General features: G+C 38.6%; 2 protein-coding genes and 2 long non-coding RNA genes across 10 annotated transcripts; 2 read left to right on the top strand and 2 right to left on the bottom strand.

The window, feature by feature from the left end:
* The first annotated feature begins 258 nt into the window (after positions 1–258).
* Positions 259–12818, top strand: spir (spire type actin nucleation factor). Of its 5 annotated transcripts, none has more exons than XM_033470359.2 (15): positions 259–506; positions 2353–2684; positions 3918–3949; positions 4033–4156; positions 4224–4381; positions 4455–4676; positions 5047–5076; positions 5433–5696; positions 5777–5918; positions 8546–8679; positions 8865–9123; positions 9200–9513; positions 9599–9847; positions 9920–10206; positions 10307–12818. In XM_033470359.2, the coding sequence occupies exons 2-15, from the start codon at positions 2357–2359 to the stop codon at positions 10548–10550; spliced, it is 2787 nt and encodes a 928-aa protein (XP_033326250.2). In that variant the 5' UTR covers positions 259–506; positions 2353–2356; the 3' UTR covers positions 10551–12818. The 5 variants fall into 5 exon arrangements, with proteins under 5 accessions (XP_033326250.2, XP_033326253.2, XP_033326252.2 ...); XM_033470361.2 differs by lacking the exon at positions 259–506 and adding an exon at positions 518–806; XM_033470360.2 differs by lacking the exon at positions 259–506 and adding an exon at positions 834–1476.
* Positions 2978–4060, bottom strand: LOC117220418 (uncharacterized). The gene is made up of 2 exons (XR_004490268.2): positions 3814–4060; positions 2978–3722 (listed from the first exon to the last, which is right to left on the bottom strand). It is a non-coding gene; the product is annotated as an uncharacterized LOC117220418 (long non-coding RNA).
* LOC143259431 (uncharacterized) lies at positions 6491–7712 on the top strand. Its single transcript, XR_013033338.1, has 3 exons — positions 6491–7245; positions 7386–7468; positions 7549–7712. It is a non-coding gene; the product is annotated as an uncharacterized LOC143259431 (long non-coding RNA).
* Positions 12819–13711: 893 nt separating the features above from the next.
* Positions 13712–21570, bottom strand: Asx (transcriptional regulator additional sex combs). 3 transcript variants are annotated; one of them, XM_033470355.2, is made up of 8 exons: positions 21266–21570; positions 20943–21206; positions 20520–20779; positions 19292–20407; positions 18936–19217; positions 18021–18848; positions 17594–17833; positions 13712–16858 (listed from the first exon to the last, which is right to left on the bottom strand). In XM_033470355.2, exons 2-8 carry the CDS (start codon positions 21196–21198, stop codon positions 16442–16444), a joined length of 3399 nt encoding a protein of 1132 aa, XP_033326246.2. In that variant the 5' UTR covers positions 21199–21206; positions 21266–21570; the 3' UTR covers positions 13712–16441. The 3 variants fall into 3 exon arrangements, with proteins under 3 accessions (XP_033326246.2, XP_033326247.2, XP_033326249.2); XM_033470356.2 differs by having other exon boundaries at positions 20943–21188; XM_033470358.2 differs by adding an exon at positions 17236–17279 and having other exon boundaries at positions 16768–16858; positions 20943–21570.
* Between the last annotated feature and the right edge of the window lie 304 nt (positions 21571–21874).

Genomic DNA, 21874 nt, shown 5'->3' with positions numbered 1-21874 from the left:
CAGCTAATGTTCTATTATATATATACATATTGTTATTATTTTATATCATAAAATGTACTTGTAAATAGTTGTTGGAATTACATAGAACGTTCTATTCGCGTTCATTCGTTGTGGAAGCTATTAAGAATTTAAAGGATACAAGCGTCAAAGATCCCGAGTTTCGTTTGTATATACAGAAGTACAATGCACGATCGTGCGGCGGCGCTGCGAACGAACAATTTTTACTAGAGAAATTACTTATCTACGATCGTCTACGATTATCTATGGACTGGACCTGATTGTCAATGTGCTCGAAGGAGAAATTAATATGCTACATGTTAGATGCTGCGGAAGACGTGTTCGATGTAAAAGATCATCCGCGTGTCGAGTGAATTGTCATTTTAACGGAAAAGTGATGCAATGAGTGTCTCGCGGAACGATATGAACAGAGAAAGTGATGCGTGGTGAACATTGTCGTTGCGCGTTTCGTTGCGAAACGTACATGTCAGCTGCCTAAGTAAGCGAAAGTACGTATTATTAAATCATAATAACGCATTCGAATCTTGCTTATCCATAATCTGCATAGTGTTCGTTAATATTCGACTTAAATGTTGTAAACTAAATTGAGAAGTGACACGAGTAACGGGAGGCAAATGCTGCATTGCGAAAAATTTGATCGAACCGGTTTGGAATTGTACAGTTCTAACGAAGATGTTTTGAAACGATGATCTCCTGAACGTTTCATCCCTAAAAAAATCCTAGGTTTAACTATTAATCGGCCTTTCGATCGATCGGTGATATTGATGTATTTATGTCTGTACAGACCGGTAAGTAAACGATTTTTGTCAAATGCATGGACATACATTCCTGTAACAGCACGATCTCTCGTCGACTATGTATTTTGAAATACGTACTACAAGTGCGAACTGTTGACCTTGAACTGTATCACAGAACTTTTCCCCTATTGATCGTTATTATAGTATGTAAATGACGATTGTAGGCAGAGAAGCGATTGATACATTCGAGTAATGTAAAATAATAGATCATTTTTCGATTATTTTGAGAGACGATACAGCTGTTACAGCACGATCTTTTCGACATCCTCTCGATAGATCGGAAAAAAAAGCTTTGTATACTATTTCTTATGAAAGTGACCTATCTCCGCCTGCAACATTACGTTCGCACGATAATAATGTATATATGTATATACGCATAATCGATAATTTTTGCAGAGTAACATTTCTTTGAAAATGAATCCCTTGAACCGGCAAGTTTGTCTCTGCAGGGAGTAATACGTGCCTACGTTTGCTTCGGAACAACATAATTCGCACGAGTAAACTGTTCGCAAAGTTCAAACGAAAGTGTCGAATTTGATATATTCGATGCAGTGATCAGCGTATAAGCTAAAATGTTAAAGTAACAATACGAATCAAAAGTGTCTCGAGATCAGGATCGTTTCTAATAGTTATCGAGGCCAATTTAACCATTAATTTGGAAGTACGTGGATCGAACGAATTACCGAAAATGATTTTCGTCGGTATATTTTCGTGTAGTCTTGCGAAATCGAATTTTTCATGGAAGTGTTTCCTCTGTCGGGAAATGGGCGTATGTTGATTACGATAGATTGCGTACCGCTGCATATCTCGTGCTTGTCTCTTTGTCAGTAATATACGTGCCGATATCCAGCAATAAATGTTTATCCGGCCTTTGTATCGTTCGCAAAAGTGCGGACGATCGAGGAAGTTACTTCGTGTTTAACTTCCATCGGCTGAAACACGTTCCCAATTTTCATAATTAATTATCGTTTGAAAAATGTTGACCCCGCAAAAGCTAGTAAAGTATGTTTTGATCACTGTGATTTGTTCAATGTTCTAGCTTGATTTAGTCGATTAACGTTTGAGCTGTAAATTAGAACTTCACGCCGGCGGGGATATTATAATTGTATCAGATGTAAGTGATGTAACACGCTAGAAGAGTTGTTGGTGTCGAGGAGTGTTTACTCTGTTGGACCATGCGAATTTCGAAAGAATACACGCGCGCATCGTTGTCCTATGGCGGCGACGTGATGACAGAGGTGAAAATAAACAGATAGCCATCGGCTTCCTGGAAATTAAAAAAAAAAGAGTGTTTCTGTACCAATGACTTCATGAATTAATCTTATCGTCCTGGCGTCAGTATTTCGCGTCATCCTCGGTTCAATGTTAACTTCGATGTCGTCGGGTGCGGTGATAAATTGGTATTTAAGCGTGGGGGGACACGGAATGCTAGATATTACAGTAACACGGTTTTCGAGTCGTTGTCCCGTTCGCTGAACGGAAGAAGTGGTATCCAAAACGGTGGGCTCTAATTGAAATTTGTCGTGAAACCATTCAGAATCATGACTACGCGCGGCGGCAGTTCGGTGTCTTGCGAGGATGATGGCCTCGACGTTTCCGGCAATAACAAGAGACCGGTAGAGATCAAGGATGAAGAAGAAAAAGCGGCAAAGAGATTGGTATGCAGGCTGGACACCAACGGCCGGCTAAACCTGAAGGATATTTTGTTGTCCTTCAATGGACCGGTCAGCCAGGAACGGGCATGGGCGTTGTGCTATCAAACGGCCAAAAGATTGTCGAGTCTACCAGATCAGAATTTCTACGAGATCTCGGATCTATCGCAGATCGTCCTTCACAAGGATGGAGACGTATGGCTCGGTGATCTAATCGGTAAGTGCACTCGGTTCTTATCTACTTGAAGATAATTTTCTTCGTTCCGCGTTCTCTTATCGACGTGTTTTGTTTTCTAATCGATAGAAACAGATAATAAACAATCCTGTATAAACGATGAATGATAAAAGAACACCGCGCTTATTGTACCTTGCCCTGCACATTATACTTCGGTTGCATTAAGATGAATTGCATGTTTATATCTTGCGTAGGTGTAGCATTATTTTACTATATTTGTTCATCTCTATTCACTTGAATTACGTATTTAAACGTGTAGTTAAAGAACCAGTGTATAAAAAATTGAGCCGTTATTATTTTGTTGTAAGGTCGATAATGTGACCCTGTAGTAGGACATAACTATATATCTCTTGCATAGTTATACTGTAGTTCTGTCATAGTCACCGTGTTGTCGCGATCTATGTATACATTGATATGTATATGTATATGTATACTAATAATATAATAATAATAATATATCTATGTATACATTTTGTAATAATAGAACAATTACGGTACCGTAAAATTATAGTAGCATAATAGTAGCTGCAAGCAATCCAAGTATAGTAAAACAACTATACATGTATGTAGTACAGTTATAGTAAAAAGTTGCGGTTTTTAAAAGCGTGACACAGTTTCTTAAAATACTTGTTGAAGTCCGCATGACGTATGCGACTCGAAGCACGCGTTCCTTGAATCTTGAACGCTTAATTACTGATACGAGTTCATTGTTTGTGTTGCTTCGTTTCTTGATAAGACTATTAATATGGTTGACGTTCGTTTAAGAATATCACAATTTCATCCAAAACTGAATTTTGCTCAGAGTATAAAATGACAGATTCCTTTTCTAAAAAAAAAAAAAACAGACTATAATTGGTTTCACAGATTCTCACAAGATTGATCAATATTTACAACGAGATCGGCACCGATGAAACGTGCATCAATCGCATACAGGTTTCATTCATTCGTATTTGAACTTCGAATTGCAGGTGGGACGTGATCTTATAGTATTCGACGCTGGAATGTGGAGTCGCATTCCCACTGCAATCATTGCGGTATTGATCGTTTGAATTGACTTGTTTACAATTTTTTATCGCACGGGAATTGCCACAGTTAACAGTCGGTAACTTACCGACTTGCATCGATCTGTAGCCCTGTCGATCATTTCACCGATCTATAGATCGGCGATGCTTTATTTTCCTTGATCTAAATGCATTTTTATCGTATTTGTTACAGAATCGAAGCAGCCCTCCGTATCCGAGCAGAAAGTAAGCCACTGACACAGCATTCTCGTGATAAGAAAACTTTGTTCTATGAAAAAAAAAAAAAACGAATTGTTCTTCTATTGCAGGCGATGTTGTCACTGGGCATGATGATATTTAAAGCGCTTGATTTTGGCCTAGACGAGCAAGAGGAAAGACTATTATCACCGGATCTAGAGGAACTCATTACGATAATGACCAGTTTAAATGAAGGTAAAACTTACCGGAGACTAGAAGAATTGCTGAAAATGATTTCATTGTTTCTTCTTATGATGTGTAGAATGTGAAGGGGAAACAGAAGATCGTCCGCAGGTAACGGACGACGAAGGTATCGAGCGGGACTCCAGTGATATCGATATAGATGAATTTTTATTACAAAAGCGTCATGATACGTATGAACACCGGTCGTCTATATATTCGTTAAAAGATGTGATGGAAGTAAGTCAGCGGTCACGAGTTCCTAAGATCTTTCGCTAATGTATTAGCGTTATTAATTTGTATTAATTTATAGTTATGTACCAGGCATATGCAAACTAGCGTTCAGTCTGCCGAAACTCATTTCAAAGCTGTAATACGGACATTTGTAGCGGAGGCTTTGGAACTGTCCCAGTTAGTGAACATTGGGGTGTCTGAACAACTAAAATCGAGTCAAAGGGGTACCAACAACAACGATGGCAATAGGATAAATTCTATGTCTGTCCAGAACCTTGATACTTTAGATTTTATCGACTGGGTAAGGCTCTATTTGTCGCGACGCAAAATCATTTCGTTACAACATAATTCATGATAATAAAGCCTCGTGCAAATATAGCACTTTCTATTTAAAAACATTTCGACACAGTTCTACAAAAGTATTCGCATAAATTCAACTGGTCGGTAGTTCCGCGGAAGATAAATGAAAAAAACTTGTATATCAGATCTTTATAGAGATCTTTTTTTGTATCATTTCAACGATGTAGAAATTGTCGTAAAGTCTACGTTAATACGTGTGATAACTGGTGCGTAAATGGGGCTACTCACATTACTATATCCCATAAAGTCATTTGTCATTTTGCAGAGATAAGATATTTGAGATTTATTGACTTCACTCTCTACCGTTATAGACTGACATTAGGATTTGGAGAGCTATACAAGTATGTCATCGTTAATAACTGTTTGCGCATGAGAGAAGCAAGTGTTAGAGTTTAAAGTGTGTTAGCACCGAGCATGTGTAGCATGATTCCATAGAATTCGTAGAATTCGTAGAACTGACTGTACAGTTTTGGGCACAATTGATTCTTCCAAAAGTAACTACTGTATAAGTACTTCATAAATGCATGTATCCATCGATACTCATGTCTACCAGTAATTACGGAAATCACACTTTCTTACGTTGCAATCTGTATACACCGTCGGTATAAAAGTACAAATTATCTAACGTTTATTTATCTTGTATCTTTCCAAAATGTTCAAACGTATATCAAGGATCTAAACGAAGGTATTTCGATAGGCACGGTTTTGGGTGCAAGTTATCCAAGAGTTGCGAAAAGGGGTGAAACTGAAAAAGGTAGAAGCCAACTTGGGTGCCAAGAGCACAGCCCGTGGCCACGGGAAGAGGGCGGAGTTTGAGTTAACGCCGTACGAAGTCTTGATGGACGATATTAGAAAAAGGAGATATCGCCTAAGGAAAACACCCTCGCCGTCGCCACATTTGCGAAAAGACGCCCACGCGGTTATTCTAGAATTTATCAGGAGTAAACCTCCGTTGAAAAAGGTAACGGTCTCCTTCGAGAGTTCAACGAGAATGTTCGTCTCTGTAAATAATCGCCGTGTACATCGTCGAATCTTGTTCAGGCCTCCGAGAGACAACTACCACCGCTGCGGAAAGAATGGACCCTGCGAGAATTACTTATGGAGAGCATCAAAAAGCCACCGAACCTGAGACCGTCCCGAAACAGATACATACCAAAGAACGAACGACCGTCCCAAAAACCTGGTAAGTTATGCTCTCTGTTCGCTTGCACAACGATCATTCTTGCATGTTACACGTCGTGTTGCTTTATAAACAATTTAATAAATCGATAAAAGTTGATGTCCTTAGTCTATATTCGCGTGCCACGGATGCGTTGAATAACCGGTGAAATATAATTGTTTCTGGACTAGATGGTACCTCAATAAATCTCCCTGAGCAGTCTGTGTTGTTACTCTTACTCAGAAAACTGTATAAATCAGCGTACTGGTTTATATAGTTAAAACTTGTATCTTAATATCAAGAAGAAGTTCGATTAAAATATTTGTCTGACATAAGAAAACATCCAATTTTCTAAAACGAATCTATGAAAGAGTTCTCTATTGGACGGGGAAAAGAAATATCGGTAATGGAGCCGGGTCTACGTGAGCGCACGTATCGCCGGAAAATATTATGCCCCCGTAGGTGCACAGGGAGCACCACGCGACGCACACGTGCGACTGTATTTTTAACGAAAATATATTTACCAAGAAGTGTACATGCGCGGGATTGCAACGGTGCGCGGGCGCAAACCCGCACAGCTCTGCGCGTATCTCTCGCCCGTGATCTCGAGAGTACAGCCTGGCAATTCCTCGCAGCTTCGAGCAGAACCAGTGGTATCTGTGTCTCTCATATTATTTCTAAAAATAATTTCCCTTCCAGAATGCTTGCGTTCCATTATTGTTTTCCTCAGAATTTACTCCCCGACTATAATTGTGAAGTTGTATCGCAGTGCGTATCAGTCTGATCTACTCTAATCCAGTCTGCAAGAATAAAACAAAACACCATCGTTAAACACTTTTAATCATGTCCGAAAGATAATTCCGGTGATTTGATAACCGTTATCCCTGTCCGTGGCTAGGCAGTATCTCTCGATCTTCGTTCTCGTCGAGAGAGGGTAGATCTGAATGAATCATGATCGGGTACGGATAGGCTGGCTTTAAGTATTGCGAGCCACGGACCGAGGCGCGGATCAATAAACCGAAAGCGCGGAAAGGGCGAGAGCTGACGTCGACCGTTGAACGTCATCGTGCAAAGAACGAAGGTTGATTTTTGTTCCCTACGGATTTCCGCGGCGTTTCTTTCGCGTAGATATACCGCGGAGAGAGACGGTTTCGATCGAATCGTGAAATCCCGTCGAGTATCCGACCGTGTATCGATAAAACCCAAGTGCGTCGAAACGAGGACAAACACACTAACGAGCACGTGCACTTGATGTACAGTCGCTACCCGAGGATTTACGAGCATCACGGTGGACCAGCGACTCGGGACGATGAGAAAGACGAACAGATGAATGAGGATTGCCTGGATGCTGGTAACCAAATTAATATTTAAATCTCTTCCGCAAAGATAAAAAAAAAACAAAAGAGTATCTCTCGCCTGGAGTTCGATGCGCTGTGTTTTCATATCGGGATACGCTTGGCGGTTTACAATGAAAATGCTGTTGATTCGCAGGCCGTGAGATATTGCAGTTGAGCCGGAGCGTCGCGAAGGAATCGGCGAGCGTAACTTCTGGTCAGACCTGGTGGTTGTCACAAGTAAAACCATTGCAATGAACCGTCGTATAAATATCGATAGGCAGAACCGAATGGAAAGAGTATGGAGTTCATGATCGTAGGCGGCGAGTCCCGCATGATAGTCCTGGGCGAAGTTCCACCGTCGCAGCCGGAGCAGGAACAGGAACCAGCGCAGGATGTGGCGGCTCAATGGTTGCAGACCGAGGACCCTTCGACCAGTTCAGCTGCAACAACAACGGCCAATGCAACCGGGGCCAACGTGCCGGCTACCGCTAGTCGAAGTAGAACGAACGTACCGCCGGTACCGCAACCGAGGCAGAGAATCAGCAAGCTTGAGATCAGGGTACCGGGAAACAGGAATCGTAAGTCGCGTAGAAGGCGCATTACGGTCCCAGGTAATCATACCATTCATCTTCTCTTCGCCCGACACGACTGGTGATATGTATGAAAATGAAATTCCATGACGAATATCGGTGCAGACTCGAACCGCCGTTTGGAGCAAACTATGTTTGATAGTCAACGTTCGTCTTTGTCTCTGCGTATTAGAATCAATTGTATACACTGTTCGTTCTCATATTTAAATGCGTAGTATATATTTTTGTATACAGGATGGTCATTGAGAGTAAGCGAATGTAAACGTGATTGAAAATTTATAATGGTTTTTTTTTTGTTAGAAAAGAGGATATAGTTTTGTTAGATTATCTGAAATAGCTGAAATCTATTTGTCTAATTTACCTGCGAAGGCAAAGACACTGTTAGGAATGTTTTAACCGTCTTCCAGGGAAGTTCGGTATTAAAAAATGTGTAATATTCGCACAGCTAAAGTAGAACTCGTGTATTAAACAATGGAAACTTCTTTCAATGTAAGAGCGTTTATGTAACTTTAATAATTGTATTTAATCCAATGCATGCTCAGGAAGCAGTAATGTATGTATTTGAGATTTTTCTGAGGTACTACCGTCTTATTTTGTTTGAAAAAAAGATTTTCAAAGAACAGATCATATGTCATGTTCACTGATCATCGGCATACATACTTCCGTACTCTCTGCAGTAGCGATTGACATAGTCGAGACCTATTAGTGTGAATGAAATTTATAGATCAAACCCAAAGTAGTGCTGACAACAAAGGAAATGAAACGACTCCGATACCGAAACCTCCTAGGAGAGATCTTGACGGTTCGAATTCTACAACAACCAGGCGGAAAGTAATACCCGTGGATTTTGATTTAAAGGTAGATATTACTTCCATCTGAATTACAGTTATTTTTAATGTACCATACTTTAGGATTTACAGACACCAACACTACGAGCGTAAGACCTAAAAGTTCTATAGTGTTCTGAAATGATTGTATTTATTTTAAACAAGTATTTACTATTGTTATACAAACATCTAAATTTAGATGTTCTTGATAAACAGCTCGATGCAGAGGACGAAGATGATGACGAAGACTACAATGAAGAGTTTACAGTTACAAGATTTGAGGAAGAGGATGAAGCAACGAATTATTGGCAACTGAAAGAAGACTACACTTTCGGAGACAGGAACAGCACTTGCAACAGGCATAAAGATCACAGAGACGACGACGAGGCAGATTCTGCGAATCCTTGGCGAAAGACAGGTGGACTCCGTCTGACAAGGAACGAGTATCACCGGTTTTGCGACGCTCAATTGGAATGTAATTATCGTTTATAAGCAAGAATAGACTTATCTTATGTATGATATATTTGTAAACTGCTTTTTGTGTTTTGCAGCATATGATCTGGCAACCCAATGCCCATCTAGAAGAGCATCGGCTCGTAAACACGCAGCCAGACGCAGTATAGCAATCACAGCATTAACTGGTACCGCATCTCTTCCTCATTCAAGACCTCAGAGTCGCCAGCACATAGGTGTGACAGAATCGACGTTGAGCCAGGGGCCGAGCCCTAACATCAGTCTGAACCCGAGTCCAAGTTTAAGCCCTCAACCAAGAGCTAGACAACCTCGCCATTCTCAAACGATTGCTGAAGGTTCAACAAAGGATTCTGAAGATCACAATGAAGACTGGCAAGAAGATAAAGGACAGGTGAGAACTCGATGGATTAAAATAGTTATGCTGTTTATTAATAAATAAATAAATAAATAAAATAAAATACCTTTTTTTCCTCTAGAAACCTACGTTAGGTGATATGTTCTTGGATGAAAGGCTTTCTTTAACTCTCGAAGAAATTGTGCATATTCGTAGTGTACTAACCAAAGCCGAATTAGAATCTCTGCCTGTGGAAGGACGTGTGAAGGAGGATGTAGAAAAACGACGTGTCTGTTTCCTTTGCCTAAAAACTAGATTTGGACTATTAGGTCCTTGGGGACAGCGTTGTCGTTTGTGTGAAAGAACTGTGTGCATGAAGTGTTACTCCAAAGTGAGTTCAGGTTCTGTACATTGAGAAGTCCGCTTTTAATCTTGATCATAATCGTTGTATTTTGTACCTTAGATGCGAATCCCTACGGAACATTTTGCACATGTGCCCGTGGTATTACTATCGCCCGGACTTCTTCTTTCCCCCTCATCATCAGAACCGGACACTAGCAAGAGTTCTTGGCTCAGGGGCAACGGGGCAGCAGGATCTGCACCGGCGTCGCCAGCCTCTAGACGCAAAGATTCATCTCTGAAAAGCGTGACCCCTTCATCCACGCCGACTACGACACCTGTTTTGATACTCACACCAACCTCGACGCCACCTTCTCACGCGCGCAAAGAAACGGACCATCTGGATAAGAGGTGATTATACAGTTAATTCAAAGTTTGATCTTTAACAACGAAATGTATAATTTTAAAGATTTCAAATATTAAGTACTAATTTTGATTTAATTGTGTGCAGAAGTTTAAAAAGCAGCGGCAGCCCAGCAAACGTACCATCGCCGAAAGCGTTCACCGGCTTCAGCAGTCAGAGTTCGGAGCAACGATTGGTCGCGGAGCGACTGCGAGGCGTTTCTATGGTCGTTTGTCACGACTGTCGCATAATGGTGATACAGATAATTAAGAGTTCCAGAATAACAAGGGCTACGTTACGCAACAATGTCATTTCTCGACTTACTTTGAACCTTTCGCCAGCTTACGTTTGAAACTCCACCCCCTGATACCGGATGTTCAATAGTCGATCAACCTTGGATTGGAAAAGAGGCGCGTTTTCTCGTTCGCAATTCTGATAAGTGGATTACATCCTACTGTGCCAGTAATCGAGGCACGTAGATTAGATTCCTTTTCCTTGTACCCATCTCTCTTCTTGTTCTCCTTGCGAGGGTAATATTCTGCGAATGGTTGGCAGTCTCTCTTCGAAACAACGAGCATATGTATCAGTTGCTACGCAAAACTTCAAAATATTATATTGGATCTATTATTCGGCATGGAATGGCCGTTGAAGGGTTGCACAGAGTCGTATGATAATATCGTGAAACTACTTTGTCAGCCTAATTAGCATCAAAGTTAGCAAAATCTGTTACCGTTTACAAAAAAAGAAAAAAAAACATTAAGACAAATCTCGTTTCCAGATATGAAGATTGAGATGCACTATACAAAGCAGGGTAGATGTAATCTGTTTTCGATAAAAATACGATGGAATCTAAGAGATAAGGAATGTAGTACGAGAAACTGAAATATTGTGGCATCTAATATAGTCTATGTACCTACATTCAGGCTTATATCTAAGTAGTATCGTTAATGCATGCAAATTTGAGATGAAAAATGGTATAATTACAGAGTCAGATATTTCATTATGGTGGCTAAGGTTCCAGTTTTGGTTCGCAGCGGTGGTGAACTATTTTTGCTTCCCAATTCAATGATAATTACTATAGTAATTAATCTTAATGGTATAAAGCAGGAGATACGCACTGTGTGCATTCTCAGCTCATAAACAATGGGAATCTGTTTAACTCAAATAATTGTTCCGGGCACGGATATTACGTGAATTCGCCCCCCTACCTTGTTGTGAACACTAAATCTAAGTAATATGGCGTATAAAGCGAAATATAGTTGAGAAAAATTGATCATAACGGGATCAACAACAAAGTAAAAACTGTTGAGACATTAAATGTAACCGATATACGTATTTCTGCCAGAGCATCTCGTTTCACGTGACTGCAAATTTGAATCGGGTAAACACAATTTGCTCTTTTTCGATTCGTCAATACATAAATTTGTAAGATAAAAATCCATGTTGCGTCGTACCGTTTCATTTTTCCTTATTGTAATCATTACGATTACGTTGTGATACTGATTTCGTTTAATTTGTAACATCATTACCATTGTTAATAATTCAATTTAAGGTCCGAGAAACGCGTACCTAAGCACACATATTATATATATATATATTTAACTTAACTAGGGAGAGAATCAAACTTTGAAAACCCCAATGTGAAGAGAATGTTACATTCGTTTCTGCGTCCGCGCGACACTAATTTATACATTTAAGATACATCATTTAATTCGTAAAGTCAGTGTCGGGTGCACAATTGTATAATAAGTCAGTTGTGATTGAATTTTGTTATGATGTTTGTGATATTATTTATTATTTTGTGTATTCCATATTTATTGCGATTATTTATTTAACTTTGCAAAACAATAAGCAAATATTCTCCTTTATAGTGTAAATGTAATTGTATATTTATATTTTCTGCGATTCATACGAATATGTAGCGCGATCTTTATATATATATATATCATTTGTTGTTGTGATCATCATTATTATTATTATTGTTTCTGCGATTATTATTGGTTTTTCTTTACAGTATTAAGTGCAGAAAAGATGCTAAATGTAACTGCGAATAAATCAATTGTACGCTGAAGCAAATTAATAAGTTGAAAGGAACACATTAAGAAGTGGCTCTTGTTGCAGACAGATTTCTAGGAAATTAGTACAATGAAATGGCTATTGGCCTGTACAGATTTAGTGCTGTTAAAGAGGAAATGTACAAACGTAAACTGATAGTGGTTCAGAGTACAAATGAAAGGGAATCGAAGAATGCGAATTGCACTACAATTAATGCTGATACGGTCTAAACACTGAGTTGTATACGTAACAGTGGAACTATAAATTTGTTAATATGTGTAAAGTAAATTGGTGAACTCTACTAATGGACAGATGATTTTCAGTTGAGAATGGAGTTTATTTATTTTTTTAGTCACACAGCTAGATTCCCAATGGTTTCCAGCAAAAATCAAAATGATATCGCAGCAAGGCGCAAGAGGATTTACACGACAGCTACTAGGATAATCATCGAGTATAATAATTTATCATTTTTTATGTGCAATATAATATGTATATTAATGAATGATTATTAGAAAATCTTGTTTTTATGAAGAAAATGACCAAAATATATCATATTTCCAATCCATCACTCGAGAAGTTATCTCCAATAAAAAAATGTTTTTCTCATTTTATATTTTATTGTAAATATTAAAAAAATGATATATTTGTAAAAGTTGTTTAGTATTGTAATTGCTCTTTCATTCATGACGGTGTTTACATATACATAATAGAAAGATATAGTTTTTTGTTCTTTTGCATGCGCGAGTGTTGAAATTATACCAAAATCAATATTCTGTTTTTAACTTAAGCAACTGTATACGATCTTGAAATGTGCTTAATATTTCTAGTCAACGAATAATAATTAATATAAGATTTTATGCTACAATAACTCAGTTCTAAATCCTTCTTTCACAAACAATCATATTATTCATATAATATAAAAATGACTACATTGTTTTTAACAGTCGATAATTACCAGAGATTATAATAATTATCCTGACATCTTGCACACTAGTAGGATGATTAAATAATTATTTTGTTATTATTATTAACATTTTAATATCACCTTTTTTTAATGCTAGAAACTTTGGAATATATGAACTTATTGTTCAAAATTTAGCGCTTGTCTTATCAATTCAGAATTCTATTTTTTCAAAGGATAACCGTAGTATTTCATTATTAAATATTATATTTTACTCATTATACAGTATCGAGCTTTCTTCCGAAATGGAGGATCTTTGCGCGCAATTTATAAATCATGGTAAATTGCGAGACGTTTCTAGGAGTACTCTGTGTACATATAACTTACACGTATAATTAAGGCAACAGTTTCTCGATAATTGGTTATTGAAATATGCTTCATTATTATTTTCAACACGAAAAGTTTAATGCAAGGCTTGCCCATTTATTAACTAATATAACACTCACGATCTCTCGCATGTATAGAGCAATATTTACATGTAATACTGATACGTCATCAAATTTTCAATAAATTTATTGAAAGAATGAAACTCACACGTCGAGAAAACAAGTACAGTATTGCGTAGCAAAAATTTCAGTGAGAAACATTATCACAGCCGTAGATTCTATTTTGATGCGTATGAGAAAATGTGTAGTTGCATTAATGAGAGATGTTAAGACGTTTCATGGAAAATATACAAAAAAAGTACAGGAGAAATAACATCAAATATAATCGTCGATCGAAAGCAGGATCATTTGACTATATGCACAAAATATTCCACATACGGTGATACAATTTAAAGCCTGTGAATATTCATAAATATACAGTGGATTACAAAAGAAGTAATTCCTTGAAGTTTGGTAATGTTTTATTTATTCTTTCGAAACAAGTTTAATTACTTAACTTTGTTACAATCCACTGTACCAAGAATGAATATTACCTTCATCATCAAAGTATGTATTGCAAAGCAAATCTAACAAAGCTTATAAAACTATATTACTAATAAGTAGCCGCGGATATCTGTACATTAACAGTACATTAATTTGCTAAAATACTATACAGATGAAATAATCTCGTAAAAGTGAATATTCAAAATATTATGGGATCATCCACAGTCTACTTATGAGTTTTATGAGGCGGTTGAAACAATTTGATGGTTTGTAAAGGAATACTCACATCTGACTTAATACTACTTTTTAATTTCAGCAGCTTTTAAATATAGAATATCTTTGTACATACACGTGTGGCTATTGCTGTTTCTGACGGGTAATATGTTATTGTTTTTTTAAAGTACGAATTCAGCACACGTCAACGTTGTGTAACAACGAGGTGTCAGCGAACTGATATACAACTCCTGCCTTCATCGTGTTAAATAATCAGGTGCTTTCAACCTGTTTTAAGTGTTACTTTCTCTACAACGCTCACGATAGCCAAACTCGCACCTTAATCGTCACGTACATTGCGCATATTAAACGAATTTACACATTAAACGAATATGATTTTATTTACATTTGAGCGACAAATACACAATAGGTTTGTTTTCTGTCTATCGAATCTCAATAATACTACTTATCAGCATCAATGACTTCGATGGAAACATATCAATATGAAAGTCCATTGATACACATAAATACTGCATTGAATGGAAAATGTATTCGTACACTATTGACTTTTGTACTGTCAGCTGAAAACAGCAGACAGTTGTGTATAAATACGTTTTCTCTCAATGTATGTATTCAACACATGTAGTATCTTTTATGTAATAAAAAACAGTGGATTAAGTTACAGTAGTCTCTCGTTATGAACATTCGAGTTGCCCACTTCACTCCAAGCACATGGCAAAGAAAAATCTTGTAATTCTTGATCAATGGCAAAATTTGTTCACTGATAATATAGCTGAGATTAGGCAGAAATTTCAAAATTCAATATAAATAAATTATTAAATATACCATGCAATGTGCTTTGTGAATATATTCGATAAAAAACGAGTGAATGAGGTAAAGTATACATTAATGCATGCGTATAACGAGAGACTACAGTAGTGCGATTATGGCCAGATGCAACGATTGTGATCAAGTATTCGGAATACAATGAGTATGGTATAAGAAAATAATTACAACGAATTTCGATCCGCATGAGAGCATCGATAACAACTCACGACAATCTGGAATCATGCTTGAGAAATGAATGTTCGAAATGCGAATTATATATATACAGAATGAAATGTCATTTGTGGAACCGTGACTGTTGCACTTTTTCTGTGTTAGGTGTTTTATGTTTCACTTGTGACTTTAAACGCTAACGCGAAGCAAGTAACGTATCCGATGCTATTCTAGAGAATTGTTTACAACGAAGTGAGAGGTAAAGCTAAATTACGTAAACACTACGCTTTAGTATCTAGTCAGATTTTGTCATTGTTGGCAATAGATTAATGATAGGTAATCAATGTTTTATTCCAAAACCAACATTCCTGTACAGGATGCTCCATAGTAACTTGGTTGATGATCTAGAATCGAAGGAAACATATACCAGAGAGCATGTAAGAATAGTCCTTCAAATTTCCTTAGACTGAGATCAGCGTGTACAGGAATATCATCTATGTAATAAAGATAAACTTAACTTCTGTTAATAAATAAATATTAAAGACGTATTATAAAGAATGTGATGCTTACTGGAAGACGGTATTAGAATCTGACTGTAAGAGTTTTACTTTTATCTTTATTAAAAGTGAGGGGTTTACGAGGATACAGTTGTAATATTTTGATTGTTAGTGAAGATAATCGAAGGTACAGCTACCTTGCATTCCGTAACATGATTAGTAATTAAAAGTGATCAAAAAAATTCATTTATTTAAAATACACTCTGTCAAAAATCTTAAAAAAGACATTCCGTTCGATATAAAACGAACAAAGGGGTAGAATAAAGGTGCACAATAAAAATGTAAATATACGATTAATACTGAAAAACAATCACAGGATTTAAAAATCATTACTTCCAACTGTATCCGCTGGACTCCCTCCACTATTCGAATCACCGTTCACGCTAAAGTGCTGGACAACAAATTCGGTTGTCAGTAGAAACTTCATGCAATATGTCTTTTTTTCGTCAAATCCCTCCCCTTTATTAATACAAAGATCCGAAGAGACATCGACGTCTCTTATCTCTATCTCTATTCCCGTAATTTGATACTCAGCACTCTGGTCGTACAGCTCTAAATTTATACATAAACAATGATTGGTAAACAATGATTAACGTATCAGACAGGTAGCGCAAATACGTTGAGGCCCGATGCAGTCATCGTGACAAAAGGCGCCACACTGCCGGCATATTACCATTGCACCCCTCATGTTACACTCGCAGGGAGGAGGAGGATCGCCACCCATTATCATACCGGGTGCCGCAGGTTCAGCGCCACCACCTCCTCTGCCATCGGCACCCCTTGCTTTCAAGGTCACAGCTTGATGGGAACCTTCTCCAGCGCTGGCTGGTCTACCACGTACCAAATGCACCCCAACACCCATCCCAGCTATTTGTGGAGGCAATGGTGGCGCAGAAGATGCCCTCGGTGCACTGTCTCCGACGCCTGTCCTTTGTACAAGTATGTATTGCCCTAGTCCACCTGTCGCCGTGGATCCTAACTGTGCTACGGTATTGCTTTCTGGAACCTGAAAATGTCATCTTACTGTTAGCTACCGTTCTCTGTTCCAATATCCTCGATTAACTGGAAGTTATAACACTCTTTAAGTAAAACTCTAAATTAAAGAGGCTGACCACTGTGACCGTAAATGCTAGAATAATTTCTTCCATTCCTTCTAAGCATGTCCAGTGATCATACTCTTTAAATTGAATTTAAAGCATTTCCACATATACATTTGTTAAATAGATAATCTTTATTTATCCTTATTTCATTTGTACTCGAATAGAAATCTACACATTCGCTCGTTCATATTTTATTAATACTATCTCCATTCTGAAAGTCAAGATCATACGTTTCCGATATTTAGAAGCACAACATTAGTAAGAAGATTTATTTATTAGATACCTGTATAATACAGTGATCAAGACAAGCCACTCGCAAGATTAGCACTGTACACACAGAAAAAGTATAAAATAGTACATGCGCAGGCCGAGTGTCTATTTTATACGAGTGACCTAAATGTAAATTGAATGATTAAAGAAATGGAAACAAGCATGATCGCACTTTTCTAATAGATCCTTCTACATCAATCTCAATATTCGATCGATTAGATCGGTTTCAATTTAATGATAACGAATAACTCATTCCTAAATATTTACAATGTTAGTGATGATTTATGAGAACAATGCACTTCGAATTCAAAATAGAATCAAATGTAATGTAAGCTACTACACATATGATTGGTCATTAGGATGTAACATACCTCTGCTGATGTTGCTTGTCGCGCGGTGGCAAAAACGTGTCTCAGCATAACAGCTTGCGTTTTATTTTGAGCTTGTTTATTGTGTTGTATTGTTTGAGACGGTTTTTGAGTCTTGACGGTCGTGATCGTACGACCACCGGACTTACTAGTGGTGAATGCACCGTCGCCTCTAGCAAGCAAGCTCGGTGGAGGTTTTAGGTGAGCTTTCAGCTGATCTCTATTCGGTGAACTTTGTATGACCTACAATAGCAGAAGAAATATTTACTTGACTGTAACAAGGAAGGAATAATATTAAATGTGTATCGCTTTCATTCAACGAGGTGACAGAAGTTTTAGGTTCAGAATATTTTTTGTAGGACCCTTCGCCCTTCGTTTCACCTAGAATCCCTGAATCCATAGCACAAGATATAAATGTACTTTAAATTACCGCTTGGCATATTTGGTAGCTGCGTTCCAAATTGACAGCACCGGGTGGTTCTTTCGTGGTGCTACGAGATCTGCCTCCCCCCTGCTCTTTATTACTATTCCTAGAACCCCTTTGGCTGCCTTGATTATTTGACCGTGACGTCCTCGAGGTCACCGCCACCGTTGCTCCAGGATACTGTTGCTGTTGTATAGTCGCTACAACCTGCCTAGGTTGTGCAGGTGCCGATGCTTGTTGCTGTATAACGATGGTATTCTGCGTCCGATTCTGTTGCACGCCGATTGCAGCCGCCGGTACGACATTCGGAATTGGATTTTGCGTGACGTTGGTTCTGACACTTCTTGCGGTATTATTTTGTGTGTTCAATTGAACCACCTCTTCTTGCGTTCTCATTATGTTCACTTGCGAGTTGGTGGTCTGTTGAGTTTGAAGTTGACCGGCGATTGGGGACGTGCTGTTCAAAGCGGCAGCGGCGGTTTGATCAGAATGGAAACTAGTTTGTACAAATCTGATAGACTGCAGCTGTGGGAAGGCTATGATCGGCGAACTCTGTGACTGAAAGTTCTTCATTATACAACTCGTGCTGGGTGTGCCGATCGCAAGATTCTCGGATTGAAAGGGTGTCCCTTGAACCACTGGTAACTGGATGCAGTTAACCGATTCCACATTGGAATCGGCATTGATGAACTGTTGAGATTGTGTTGTTGTTGCGTCAGTGGTAGTTGGCGTGTCGCTACATTCGTCTTGGGTGGTCACGGTAATGTTTGCGGCCACTGATCCATCCAAAGCTGCGGCAACCAATGGCCATGGAACTTGTAGCTCCTCCTGCGTCTTCATAAAGTAAGACAAGCATCAGTCACAGAAAGAATTCTTTGCGGCGTGGACAAAAACCTCACAGTTTACTACGTATATACTTACCCTGGTCGTGTTATTAATGTTATTAACAGTCGGGTCTACTGACCAACTACATTCTAACATTTCAGAACAAACGTAATTGTTGGCCTCTCTAAGAGCTTCCTCTTCGTTTCCGCCATTCACATCTTGCTGATCTCTAGCGGTCTCTGCTTGACCTGAGACGACTTGCGTTTCTGTTTCCTCTGTACTGTTCGTTCCCATTTCCATTCCATCAAGAATAGGGTACATTATTTCTTCGGGGCATCCTGAAATCTCTTCATACGCTTCGCGCATTTCCCCTCTTACCTAAAAACAAGTATACTCTTGGTAAGATAATTAAACTTATAAATTCTGTCTTTGCAGATTGCACAAGGCTTCACCTCCAATTCGTGAATACGTTGCAATGTTTCACTATCAATCTCCATTCCCTCTGGAATTTGTGATTCACCATCTGTTGGGTTTTCATGGGAAACCTGAGTCGTTTCGCTCTGATTGTTGTTAATCAATGTAGAATCTTCCATAACGATCTCTGTCGATCTAACTTGTTCATGCGTCGGCGATGTTTCGAGCATGGTCGTTGTTTCGCAATCAGACATTGGATAAATTTGTTCTTCGGACATTTGGGTCACCTGTTCCTGCGATATTTGAGATATTTGATCTACTGTCTGAGGCGTGCATTCTGTTGATAGTTGAGGTATTGCTTCGCTAGGTGCGTGAGGTACTTGTTCTATTTGTTCGCTAGATTTTGGTGATGCGCTTTCTTCTGGCAAGAGAATCGTGTCTTCCGAAACCTCAAGAATATGATCTTCCATTGGTTCGAGCTCCTTTTTACTTTCGGGTAAATGAATGTCTTCATCGTATGTATTTGAAATGTTCTCCTGACAAACTTGTACAACTACTTCGTCTTCCTCGACAATTTCTTGCTTTTCTGGGAGAATAGGGACTTTCTCTCCTTCCTCTGGTTTATCCTGAAGCATCTCAGTGTCTGCTATTGTTTCTACAGAACTTATGTTTACAGATTCTAAATGTTTCTCGTCTAATAATGTATGCGTTGTTTCGTTATATTCTTCTGTTAATAATTCTTGTATGCCCGGTGTCTCTGTCAACTCATCTGTATTATTTATAGTAGTTTCCACTTTACAATTATCTTCCTCTACTTTGTCTTCAGACATAATAACAGGGCAAGGAGCATCTGATGCAGGCGTATCTACACTAGATTCCAAACGAAGCCTTAAACTAGAACGCGTTACAGCTCCACCAGATCTCGATTCCGCAATACAGTGGAGACCCGACCTAAGTTTGGGTTCACGTTTTTCACCCCATATTGGTTCGAAGTGTTTCACTTTCCATGGATCTAACTTATTCTTATCTCTCTCCGCTTCCATCTTCAATCGTTGTTGATTTTCGGGAGTAAATTCTCCTTCTGCCAAGCGTTTACGCCATTCTAGACAAGCTCGTGCAAAGAATTCATTGTTTAATCCGGATGTGGCAGCATCCTGACAGTAAGAAACAAAACATATATTCCCAAAATCTCCGTAGTCTTCATAGAGGCATTGAACATCTACTCTTGCAAATATACCCCTCTAAAAGTTAGTCTATAAATATTACCTGTCTATCTACAGCAGGCAAAAGCTGTGCAAGTTTCCTTTGATACAAAGGTGGCAAACCCTGGAAGGTATGCCTATTTAAAAGTGCACGTAAACTTGTGCTGGCTAGAATACTCGCTGGAGACTCGAGATCCACGAGACCGGCCTCCAGCTGTGCAGTTGCCGATAGTCTCTTTGTCGATCGTCGACGCCCAGACTTCAAACTAAATCCTGGCAAACTAGCCAGGACCTCTCTCATTGTGGCAGCAGGCTCTTCAGTTGCTACATTTAAAATCATAATAAAAAATACATCGTATACATAATACATACATAATTATCGATAGATAATAATAATATAGATAATAATATAACGAAAGAGGAGAAACTTTCTACAGGCTACCAATTTAGCATACTTGTTTCATATTAAACAAAATGCTTCACTTACTAGTGTTAATATGCTGCACATTGTTCACTGGAGACGGTGGATCATTCGGTGGCGGCGGTGGCAACGGTTTTACGACGATCCTTGGAAGAGTACGAGAATTACCAGCTGCTATGGTAGTGTTTTTTCTGCGTCTCTTGGCCTGCTGTCGTAGTGCATGTTTGATAACCTTTTTACTGTGCACCATACTAGAATAGCCAGAGCAACCTGGACTGGTTTCACACCCTTCACCTTTGCCAAGCTCTACATCTGTGTCCATGACAGTACCTATGCATCAGACATTGTTATACGAAATACCGGCAAATCGAATGTGAAAGCCACGGTACCGTTGCATTTGACAAAACACGGGTTTCGTGACAGTTTATTTCATACTGCGCCGGATAGTTCAACTACCACGATTACCCTTTCCTCAAGAGATAAACATTCTTCAACAACACCAACTTCGTGACATTTTCGAAACGATTAACAGGAGGTCCGAGTATTTCGCGTGATATCTTTTAATCCATGTTGTCCGAACGTCCATGTACGCCCAAAACTCGATCACATTCACGAGTTCTGCTGTTTCTCAATCAATTGGCAAAATGCCATTCGGAGAAGCTCGTAACGTTCCGCTTCCATCCGCCATATTGTATTTACATATTTATACCACGGAAGCGCATCTTCGACATAGAGTGCTTTCTAATTCCGCGCATTACATACAATTCTTCTACACGATTCATCGTTTTTCTACTTGATCTGGAAATTATTCATGGATATCTTTTAAGAGAACAATAATCGTTTTGGCACGCCTATTCTCTATTATAATAAATACAATTTTTCTATGATATATAATTCGTATGATACGAAACAAAATTCCTTTCTGAGACATGTATGAAAGAAACAAAAGGAACAATACCATTTTCATGCTTGAAATATTTGGATTTTACAACAGTTTC

The sequence above is a fragment of the Megalopta genalis genome, chromosome 5 (genome assembly GCF_051020955.1).
Source record: "Megalopta genalis isolate 19385.01 chromosome 5, iyMegGena1_principal, whole genome shotgun sequence".
NCBI classification, from domain to species: domain Eukaryota; kingdom Metazoa; phylum Arthropoda; class Insecta; order Hymenoptera; family Halictidae; genus Megalopta; species Megalopta genalis.
Note: the sequence above shows the minus strand (reverse complement) of the source record. Positions and strands in the feature narration are given on the sequence as shown.